The 11,705-nt window shown below is 51.5% G+C and overlaps 1 protein-coding gene across 1 annotated transcript; it reads left to right on the top strand.

Moving 5' to 3' along the window:
- Positions 1-3,303: 3,303 nt before the first annotated feature.
- OR1I1 (olfactory receptor family 1 subfamily I member 1) lies at positions 3,304-4,248 on the top strand. Its single transcript, XM_070059316.1, has one exon. It carries the CDS (start codon positions 3,304-3,306, stop codon positions 4,246-4,248), a length of 945 nt encoding a protein of 314 aa, XP_069915417.1.
- Positions 4,249-11,705: the final 7,457 nt, after the last annotated feature.

The raw sequence follows: 11,705 nt of genomic DNA, 5'->3' as shown, positions 1-11,705 counted from the left end.
AGTCAACAGTGAAAGCATTCAGGTGCTTGGTTGATGTACAAAAGGGTGGAAACCCAGTTACAGAGTCTGCAAGCAGGAACTCTAAGAAGCCGTGAGATTTGGTGGCTGAATTGGACACCTAAATGCCGGTGAGAGACTTGGGCCTTTGCACACCCCTAGCGCCTGTGTCAGCCCCAGTCCGATGGTAAAGTACAGCTAACACCTGCTAGCTCTTAGAGACCAACACGTGGGAGACCTGGCTCCTGAGCAGAATCAACCCCATAGAGATCCTGTCATTAAAGTTATCACTGGATTCTCGTTGGCAACTGCTTTTTTAAAACACAAGGACCAGGGTCAGTGCTGTGACCGAGTGGGTTAAGCAGCCAACTGTGATGCCAGCAACCCATGTGGGTGCCGGTTCGAGTCCCGGCTGCTTCTCTTTCGATCCAACTCCCTGCTGATGTGCCTGGGAAAGCAGTGGAAGATGGCCCAAGTGCTTGAGTCCCTGCACACACCTGGGAGACCTGGATGGAGTCCTGGCTCCTGGCTTCAGCCTGGCCCAGCCCTGGGTGTTGTGGCCATCTGGGGACTGACCCAGCAGATGGAAGACTTCTCTCTGCCTCTCTCCATCTTGCTGTAATTCAAATTTTCAAATAAATGAATCAATAATTTTTTAAAAGAAATGCGCTAACAAAGGAAAAACCTCTCAGCTGGGAAGAGACTGTATTAAGGTTCTACAAGGACTCTGGTAAGTCATGCTGTGAGGATGTCTCATCGTGTTCTATTTTACCTGATTCTAGAATAACCTCACACCTCATAACCTATTATTCTAGAGAGAAAGAACCATGAGGGATAGTACAAGTTTTCACATCCTGCCAGGGGTCTTCAAAAAGCTCATGGAAATGCATATTAGGAAAAAAACTATGCGTGAATTTCAACATTTTTATCCCAAAATCAACTTATCTTTTAATTCAATTTTCTATAAATTTTTTCAAGTCCCCTTAGATTTATCATAAGAGAAATGGTACCTGACACATTCTTTTTCAGAATTTTTAAATTTTATTATTTATTTGAAAGGCAGAGAGATAGAAAGAGAGATTCCCCCATCTGCCAATTCACTCCCCAAATGAATACAACACCCTGGGCTGGGCCAGGCCAAGGCCAAAAGCCAGAAACTCCATCCTGGTCTCCCACATGGGCAGCCATCACAGCCAGCCTCCCAAGGATGCACATTACAGGAGGCTGGATCAGAAGCGGAGCAGGGCTGGAATCCAGGCACTCCAATATGGGATGCAGGTAACTCAGTGAGAGCTTAACTGTTGCCCCAACTGCTCACCCCATAAATCATTTTTGAAAGCTTTTATTTAATAGATATAAATTGCATAGGTACAGCTTTTTGGAATATAGTGGTTCTTCCCCCCATACGTGCCCTCCCACTCCCAAACCATCCCACCTCCTAGTCCTTCTCCCATCCCATTCTCCATTAAGATTCATTTTTATTATCTTTATATACAGAAAATCAACTCTATGCTAAGTAAAGATTTCAACAGCTTGCACCCACACAGACACACAAGTATAAAGTACTGTTTTAAGACTAGTTTTACCATTAATTCTCATAGTAAAACACATTAAGGACAGAGGTCCTACATGGGGAGCAAGTGCTCAGTGACTCCTGTTATTGACCATAAATCACTTTTTAAAATATTTTATTTATTTATTTGAAAGTCAGAGTTACACAAAGAGACAGAGAGGCAGAGAGAGAGAGAGTCTTCCATCTGATGATTCACTCCCCAATTGGCCGCAACAGCGGGAGCTAGGCCAATCCAAAGCCAGGAGCCAGGAGCTTCCTCTGGGTCTCCCACATGAGTGCAGGGACCCAAGCACTTGGGCCATCTTCTATTGCTTTCCCAGGCCATCGCAGAGAGCTGGATCAGAAGTGGAGCAGCCGAGACTCGAACCGGCACACATATGGGATGCCAGCACTGCACATGGTGACTCTACCCGCTATTCCACAATGCTGCCCCCCATAGTCAAAATATTTCAAAATTGAAAGGTCAGTTAGATAGGAATAAGTGCAGTGATATATTGTACAGCACAGACTGAAGCTCATCACAATGCCTGTACTGTGGAAAATCACGTAAGTAAATTGCAATGTGCTCACCCCAGCCCCTAAAAGGGTAAAAATGTGAGGTTCAGCATATGTTACGTCCCTCAATGTAGCCATGTCACAGTGCATGCATTTTCCTTTTTTTTTAGGATTTATTTATTTATTTGAAAGGCAGAATTATGCAGAGGCAGGGTGGGAGAGAGAGAGAGAGAGAGAGAGAGAGAGAGAGAGAGAAAGTCTTCCATCCACTAGTTCACTTCCCAGGTGGCTGTAACAGCCAGAGCTGTGCCAATCCAAAGTCAGGACCCAGGAGCTTCTTCCAGGTCTCCCCTATGGGTGCAGGGACTCAAGCACTTGGGCCATCTTCTACTGCTTTCCCAGGTGCATTAGCAGGGAGCTGGATCAGAAGTGGAGCAGCCAGGATTCAACAACCAGTGCCCATACGAGATGCCGGCATGGCAGGCAGTGGTTTTACCTGCTATGCCACAGCGCCAACCCCAGCATACATTTTCAAAACACCTTGTTGCATGCAATAGATGCAATGTTTTTAGGTACAGACTTTGGGGGAGGGTTTGGGACACCCGCATCCCCTGTCAGAGTGCCTGGGTTCAAGTCCCACTTCTGCTGTCTAGTCCAGCTCCCTGCTAATTCACACCCTGGGATGTAACAGGTGATGGCTCAAGTGCTTGGGTCCCTGCCACCCACATGGGAGACCCAGATGGAACTCCTGACGCTCCTGGCTTTAGGCTGAGCCAGCCCTGGCTGTTGTGGGCATTTGAGGAGTGAACCAATGGATTCATCCTCTCTCTTTCTCTCTCTCTCTCTCTCCCCCTTTCAAATAAAATAAATAAATAAAATGTTTAAGACTTTGAGATTAAACTCCCAACACATGAACTTTGGAGGAAACACCCAAACTATTAGAAAAATCATAACCTAAGAGAGGAAAACAAAGAAAATGCTAGGTGCCACTCTGGGTTCCCATTCAATTCTATTTGACTTCCTGTTTATAAACGATGTCCAAGTTGACAACAAACAGTGGAGTTAGGTCTTGGAGACACTGAGATAGCGCAGCTTGGGGAGAAAGTCTGAAGATGGCGTGACCCCAAGAAACTTAGCCTAGGGATGGCATGGATGGTCCCCGAGGGCTCATCGGGAAGCTGGGACTGCAACCCCTCTCTAACTGTCCCTATTATGTCCCCAGGAAACAGCAGCTGTCCATGGAACTGGGAAACCACACAGCAGTCTCTGAATTCCTCCTCCTTGGACTCTCACAACAGCCAGAGCACCAGACTCTTCTGTTTGGGCTCTTCCTCTCCATGTACCTGGTCACTGTGGCTGGGAACCTGCTCATCATCCTGGCCATCCTCTCAGACACCCACCTCCACACGCCCATGTACTTCTTCCTCTCCAACCTGTCCTTGGTGGACGTCTGCTTCATCTCCACCACCGTCCCCAAGATGCTGGTGAACATCCAGACGCAGAGCCAAGCCATCCCTTATGCGGGCTGCCTCGCCCAGATGTACGCTTTCCACCTCTTCGGTACCATGGACAGTTTCCTGCTGGCGGTAATGGCCGTGGACCGGTTCACGGCCATCGTCCACCCACTTCGCTACCAGGTCCTCATGAGTCCCCGTGTCTGCGGGCTGCTGGTGGGCGGCCCCTGGGTGGTCACCAACCTCCAGTCCCTTGTCCACACCTGCCTCATGGCTCAGCTGAGCTTCTGCCATGCCAACGAGATCGCGCACTTCTTCTGCGACCTCATGCCCCTGCTGAAGCTGTCCTGCTCGGACACGCGCACCAACAAGTTGCTGGTTTTTGCTTTTGGCATCGTCATGGGCTTCAGCCCGCTCTTGTGCATCCTGGTCTCTTACCTCTGCATTTCCCGGGCAGTTTTCAGAATCCCCTCTGCTCGGGGCAAGTGGAAAGCCTTCTCCACGTGTGGCTCCCACCTCACCGTGGTCTCGCTCTTCTACGGGACCATCTTCGCTGTGTACCTGCAGTCCGCGCCTGCGCACGGCTCCTCCCGGAAAGAGAAGGCAGCCGCCCTGATGTGTGGGGTGGTCATCCCCATGCTGAACCCCTTCATCTACAGCCTAAGGAACAAGGACATGAAGGCAGCCCTGAGGAAGCTCTTCGGCAGAGTCACCTCCTCCAGCGTCTAGGGCAGAGCAGATGTGGAGTGCCTGCTGTGTTTCCGAGACTACTGGCTGCGCGCTGGTGACACGGGGTGGGGGTGTACCCCTTGAGTGGTTCAGACTCCAGCAGGGAATAGAGATGTACCGATCAAGCCTGACTGCATGCTGATGTGAACAGGTCATCAAGAGATGGATAAAGTCAGGGCCGGCGCTGTGGCGTAGCGGGTTAAGCCTCCACCTGCCGCTTCGGCATCCCATATGGGTACCGGTTCAAGTCCCAGCTGCTCCACTTCCTATTCAGCTCCCTGCTAATGGCCTGGGAAAGCAGCAGAAGATGGCCCAAGTGCTTGGGCCCCTGCATCCATGTGGGCAGACCTGGAAGAAATTCCTGGCTCCTGGCTTTGGATCAGCGCAGCTCTGGGGAGTGAACCAGTGGATGGAAGACACTCTCTCTGTCTCTCCCTCTCTCTGTCTGTAATTCTGCCTCTCAAATAAATAAATAAATCTTTTTAAAAAGAGAGAGAGAAAAATTAATGAAGTGCCATGGAAACACAAAAGTTTCCCAACCGAACACCCCCATGAAGTAGCCAGAAAGCCTTCAATATGGCCACCAAGTTGCTCCATGGACCATACAAATGTGAAGAGAGACAGGGCAATGATCACTGGGATACTGGCAGACCACCCCAACTCTTAGCTGGTGACATCCCCGAGGGATGTGCTTAGACAGCATCTGCAGCCATAAGCCCACACCTGCTGGCTTCTGCCATGGCCAGGCTGGGCCTCCTGGGGTGGGGCGGGCGGGGGGGCTTGAAACCTCTCTGCTGTGGCCATGACCTTGAGTACCAACTGCTCTCAGCAAAAGGTTCCTCTTACTCCACACAATTAGACAATAATGCTGGCTCTTAGAGACTCAAACTAACTGTGTCTATGAATCTAGCATCAGACCCTGGGACCAGCCTTGTTAATTTTTGTTTGTTTATGAGACAAAGAGAGAGAGAGAAAGAGAGAGAAACTCCCATGTATCACTTCCCAAATGCTTGCAATGGCCAAAGCCAGGAGCCCAGAACTCAATCCAGGTCTCCCATGTGGGTGGCAGGGTCCCTGGGCCACCCTCCCGTGCTTTTCCCAGGTGCATCAGCAGGAGCTGGATCAGAAGTGGAACAGCCTGGACATGAACTGGCGCCCCCTATGGGATGCTGGCATCACAGGTGGCGGCTTAACCTGTTGCACCACCAGGCCAGCCCCTGAACACTTTCTTCAACAGATAATGGACATCTCCACGAACTGTCTGAAGACCCCTGTGACCCGTCAGTTAAAGATGAGGAAGCATGCTTGGGGACAGAGGCTGTCGGTGAGTAGCGGTCACCCTCCAAAACAGCTCCCACCCCAGAGTCCAGATCTGGACAACTTAGTACTGTCTACAAGTTGGAGGTCTACGGTCAGCATTATGGTGTAGTGGGTTAAACCGCCACCTGCAGTGCCAACATTCCATATGGTGCCAGTTCGAGTCCCAGCTGCTCCACTTCCAAGCCAGCTCCCTGCTTGGACGGCCCCTGGGTGGTCACCAACCTCCAGTCCCTTGTCCACACCTGCCTCATGGCTCAGCTGAGCTTCTGCCATGCCAACAAGATCACGCACTTCTTCTGCGACCTCATGCCCCTGCTGAAGCTGTCCTGCTCGGACACGCGCACCAATGAGTTGCTGGTTTTTGTTTTTGGCATCGTCATGCTCCCTGCTAATGCACCTGGGAAAGCAGCAGAAGATGGCCCAAGGTCTGGGGCTCCTGCCATCCATGTAAGAGTTCCTGACTCCTGGCTTCAGCCTGGCCTAGCCCTGGCAGGTACAGACATTTGGGGAGTGTAAATAGCTCTCTGTCACTCCTTATCTCTGTAACTGTACCTTTCAAATAAATAAGTTGCATAAAACTATTTTAAAAAAGAGTTATAGAGAAAGAAGAGAGATGGTGAGAGACCTTCCATCTGCTGGTTCATTTCCAAATTGCTGCAACGGGGCTGAGCCAGACCAAAGCCAGTAGCTTCTTCCAGGTCTCCCACCTGGGTGCAGGGGCCCAGGGAGTTGGGCCATCTTCTGCTGCTTTCCCAAACCATTAGCAGGGAGCTGGATGGGAAGTAGAGCAGCCAGGACTCGAACCAGCACCCATAGGGGACGCCGGCATTGCAGAGGGCAGCTTAACCCGCTGCACCACAGCGCTGGCCCCATATGAAGTTATAACCCTGGTACCCTTAAATAAGTTTCTGGCGTAACATAGCCACACCTGGTCATTAACACACCATCACCTACAGCCATTTCTTCGCTGCCAGCTCTGAGCAGTCCGGGCACAAAACGTGATAAAATATTTACTGTCTGGTCCTGTACTGAAACTGGAAGCATCATCTCGGGGAACGCGACACCCCCGGGGGATTAGTGGGAGTCTCCACGTTGGAGCCACCCCCAGGAGGTTGGACCAGAAAATCAAGCAAGGGGAACGCCCGTTAGAGGATGTTGCCACCAGGGGGCGATAGAGGCCGCTTTCCACCACGACCTGGAGGCACCTCTGGTTGCTGGTCCAGCTCCACCTGCTCCCCTGGGAGGCAGCGGCACTGGCAAGCTTTGCGTGGTGGAATCCAGCCTGGCTTGTCCTAAGAAATCACGGAGACCCACCCGCGTGATCTGAGGCACGGTGGAGTTGCACAGAGGGGACAGGAGGGCTTGTCTTCCTGTGTCAACGACCCCTTGGGTCTCCTGCAGGGATTTGCATTCTCTCGGTGAGGCGAGAGAGCAGCGTGGACACCACCAGGTGTGCACGTGGCGTGCGCTGGTGCCGTGGTTCCTGTGGGTGCTTGAATGCATATCACACCGACATGTCATGCAGTACAGTTTTAACACTAGGGGCCGGCATTGTGGTGCAACGGGATGCATCCCATATCGGAGAGCTGACCGCAGCCTCGGCTGCCCTGCTGCCGATCCAGCTCCCTGGTAATGCACCTGGGGAGGCAGCAGGTGATGGCCCCAGGGCTTGGAGTTTTGCCCTCCAGCTGGGAGACCCAGATTAAATTCCTGGGTACTGGCTTTTGCTGGCATTTGGGGAGAGGGGTGAATCAGTGGGTGGAAGATTTTGCACGCGCGCGCGCGTGTGTGTGTGTTCCCCTCTCTCTGTCATTCTGATTTTCAAATAAATAAAGAAATCTTTTCTAAAAAAAATTATTGGGGCTGACGTTGTGGCATAGCAGGTAAAGCCACCACCTGCAGTGCCAGCATCCCACCTGGGCACTGTTCGAGTCCCAGCTGCTCCACTTCTGATCCAGCTATCTGCTATGGCCTGGGAAAGAAGTTGAAGATGGCCCAAGTCCTTGGACCCCTGCACCTGCGTGGGAGACCTGGAAGAAGCTCCTGGCTTTGGATTGGCTCAGCTCCAACCATTGTGGCCATCTGGGGAGTGAACCAGTAGATTGAAGACCTCTCTCTCTCTGCCTCTGCCTCTCTGTGACTCTGCCTTTTAAATAAATAAATCTTTAAAAAATATGTATCCCATTAAAAATATTAAATCTGTTCTCAGCTCCAGGATCGGATTTCACCTGGGGACATTGTTTTCCAGCCTTGGTGTCAATAGATGGGAAGCATAAGAAGCGAGGAAAATCTAAAAGAATGAGAGAGAGAGAGAGAGAGAGAGAGAGAGAGAGAGAGAGAGAGAGAGGTGAGATGGGCTGAATCCCAGCAGTGGGATGAAAAGGGACAGAGTGAGATGATGCCACAGGATCCTTGCACATGCTGTTCCCAACTCTCACCACCTCCCAAAATTAATGTCTGTTGGGCTCTGAGCTCTCAGTGCAGACCTGGCTTCCTCAGGGAAGCCCCCTCCCCAAGCCTAGCCCCCGATACACCTAGGACCCCTTCATTCCCCCTCGGCGCTGCTCTGGTTTTGTGTCTGGTTGTGTGATGCTTTGGTTTATGTCTGAGGTAGTGCCTTGCCAGCCACAGGGACCCAACTCATCCCCCCTGTGACTGAGCACCATAGCTCCAACCCCACTTGCCCCAGAGACCCAACAGATGCAGTGTGACCCAGGCCCTCCTCTCCCACCCCTCCTGACCCCATAAATCACATGGCTGGGGGCCAGCATTGTGGCCCAGTTGGTTAAGCCACCTCCTGCAATGCTGGCATCCCCTATGAGCGCTGGGGGTCCCAAGAGCTCAGCTTCCGATCCAGCTCCCTGCTTAATGCACCTGGGAAGGACACAGGTGATGGCCTAAGTACTAAGGTCCACTGCCATTCATGTGGGAAACCCAGATGGAATTCCAGGCTCCTGGCTTTGGCTTGGCCCAGCCCAGGTCCCACCCCCACCCCTTGCTCTTGCACACCCCACGCTGTCTACTCTGACACCTCACAGCCTGCAAAGCTGAACACCAGGGCCACTTGTGGCATGTCTGCAGGTTCCCAAAAGTGTGTCTTGGGGCCTGTGCGAGGGACTGGCCAGCAGGAGAACCCACCAGGCCTTCAGTTGACAAAAGGGGGCACAGCCAATGGAGGGAGGGGCTCACCGGGGACTCCATTGCACTCTGCTTCAGCCGCACAGCTGCCTGGCTGGGATCTTCCAGGCGTCCACCAGGGGGTCCCAGCCAAGAAATGCAGCACCGCTGACTGCCCACACCCTCCACCCCCACCCCAGGTAAGAGAACACCTGGTGAGACCACTGTCTTCATCTCTGGACAGCCACCTCTTCCACGGCTCCCTGGAGGTCGGACTCCTGGCCTGCACAGGCCGCGGCCCTCGCCTTCTCACCTGGGAAGGTGCTAGGTGTGGAGACAACTAGGAACGACAACCCCGGCGCAGGGAGCTTCCAAGCTCATTCCCACTGTGAGCTGTGGGAGCTCAGTTCCGCTGAGGACCACCAGGGGGCGGTGTGTAGCACACACTTTCCTCCTCCCCAGGGATGGGCTAGCGGACTGGGGCATTTATCTGCTAGCTCCCAGCATGTCCTCCGCGGAAGGGCAGAGTTCCAGCCTGCTCCACCTGCACCGGTCCCTCTAACAAGTCCTCCTGTCTTCCAGGGTGGGAAGAGGACTAGTTATTCCAATAGCACCATAAGTACAGGCCTAACAGCCAATGAGAACATTTAGAGGGAAGTAAACAGGCAGCCATTATTACCTGTGTGATCCACATCGGTGGACTCAACCAGCCACGGATTGAAAATACATGGGGGGCCGGCGCCGTGGCTCAATAGGCTAATCCTCCGCCTTGCGGCGCCGGCACACCAGGTTCTAGTCCCAGTCGGGGCGCCGGATTCTGTCCCGGTTGCCCCTCTTCCAGGCCAGCTCTCTGCTGTGGCCAGGGAGTGCAGTGGAGGATGGCCCAAGTGCTTGGGCCCTGCACCCCATGGGAGACCAGGAGAAGCACCTGGCTCCTGCCATCGGATCAGCGCGGTGTGCCGGCCACAGCGCGCCGGCCGCGGCGGCCATTGGAGGGTGAACCAACGGCAAAAGGAAGACCTTTCTCTCTGTCTCTCTCTCTCTCACTGTCCACTCTGCCTGTCAAAAAAAAGGAAAAAAAAAAAAAGGGAAAGAAAACACATGGGGACTGCACCTGTACTGAACGTGGAGGGAAAACCCTTGCAGTTAGTCCCTAAATGATAGAGGATAACCTAAAATTTTCACTGTATTGGTTTTTTTAAAAAGATTTTATTCATTTATTTGAGAGGTAGAGACAGAGAGAGAGAGAGAGAGAGAGAGAGAGAGAGAGAGAGAGAGGTCTTCCATCTGCTTGTTCACTCTCCAAACAGCTGCAACAGCCAGAGCTGGGCCAATCTGAAGCCAGGAGCCAGGAGCTTCTTTCAGGTTTCCCACGTGGGTGCAGGGGCCCAAAATCTTGTGCCATCTTATGCTGCTTTCCCAGGTCATAGCAGAGAGCTGGATTGGAAGAGAAGTAGCCAGGACATGAACCGGCGCCCATATGGGATGCCGGCACTGCAGGCAGAGGCTTAGCCCACTTTACCACAGTGCCAGCCCCTGTATCATGTGTCAAAAGCAGGCTAAGAGGTGATTTAAAGTATATGAAAGGATGTACAGGGCTGGCACTGTGGCATGTTGGGTAAAGCCATTGCCTACTGTGCCAGCATCCCATATGGGCACTGGTTCAAGACCTGGCTGCTCTGCTTCTGATCCAGCTCTCTGCTGTGGCCTGGGAAAGCAATAGAAGATGGCCCAAGTGCTTGGGCCCTTGTACCCATGTGGGGGACCCAGAAGAAGCTCCTGGATTCAGATCAGCCCAGTTCTGGCCATTGCAGCCATTTGGGAAATGAACAAGCAGATGGAAGATCTCTCTCTCTCTCTCTCTCTCTCTCTCTCTCTTTTTGCCTCTGTAACTCTGCTTTTCAAATAAATACATAAATCTTAAAAAAAAAAAAAAACAATGTACATAGCTTCTAGGCTGGTTCCACACTTAGAGTCTATGTAGGTTCTATGCTAGGTTTCAAATTGGGTTCTAAGCTAGTTTCTATGCTAATTTCTATGGTTAACGCCTATGGTATGTTCTATGGTTAGGTTCCATGTTGAGGTTCTAGGCTGTGTTCCATGCTTAGATTCTACGCTAGGTTTCATGGTTAAGTTCTAGGCTGGATTTTATGGTTAACTACTATGCTAGGTTTCATGGTTAAGCTCTGTGTTGAGGTTCTACTCTGGGTTTCATGTTTTGGTTCCATGCTTAGGTTCTAGGCTAGATTTTATGTTTAGGTTCTAGGCAAAGTTCTATGCTTAGGTTCTAGGCTAGATTCTAGACTAGGTTCCAAGCTTGAGGCCTAGACCAGTTTCTATTCTAAGTTCTATGTTAAATTCTATGCTTAGCTTCTAGGTTAGGATCCATGCTTAAGTTTTGGGTTTTTTGTTTTTTTTTTTTGTTTGTTTGTTTTTTGACAGATAGAGTTAGACAGTGAGAGAGACAGAAAGATCTTCCTTCTGTTGGTTCACTCCACAAATGACCACTACAGCAGGCACTGTGCTGATCCGAAGCCAGGAGCTAGGTGCTTCGTTCTGGCCTCCCATGCAGGTGCAGGGGCCCAAGAACTTGGGCCATCCTCCACTGCCCTCCTGGACCACAGCAGAGAGCTGGACTGGAAGAGGAGCAACCGAGACTAGAAGCCGGCGCTCGTATGGGATGCCGGCACCGCAGGTGGAGGACTAACCAAGTGAGCCATGGCACCGGCCCCTATGCTTAAGTTCTAGGCTAGGTGCTGTGCTTGGCTTCTGTGCTAGGTTCCATGGTTCGGTTTCTATGCATAAGGTTCTAGGCTAGGTTCTATGTGAGATTCCATGCTTAGGAGGTTCTAGGCTAGGTTCTATGTTAGATTCTATGGTTAACTCCTATGCTAGATTCCATGGTTAAGTTCTTGTTGAAGTTCCATGCTTAGGTTCTAGATTAGGTTTCATGCTTAGGTTCCATACTAAGGTTCTATGCAAGAGTTGCTATGCAAAGCTCTATTCATGTTCTGTGCAAG

Source organism: Oryctolagus cuniculus, chromosome 16 (assembly GCF_964237555.1).
Source record: "Oryctolagus cuniculus chromosome 16, mOryCun1.1, whole genome shotgun sequence".
NCBI classification, from domain to species: domain Eukaryota; kingdom Metazoa; phylum Chordata; class Mammalia; order Lagomorpha; family Leporidae; genus Oryctolagus; species Oryctolagus cuniculus.
This window is presented reverse-complemented; position numbering and strand designations above follow the sequence as displayed.

Excerpts from the sequence above, each read along its gene's own strand:
- OR1I1 (XM_070059316.1), top strand. The coding sequence starts at position 3,304 with ATGGAACTGGGAAACCACACAGCAGTCTCTGAATTCCTCCTCCTTGGA.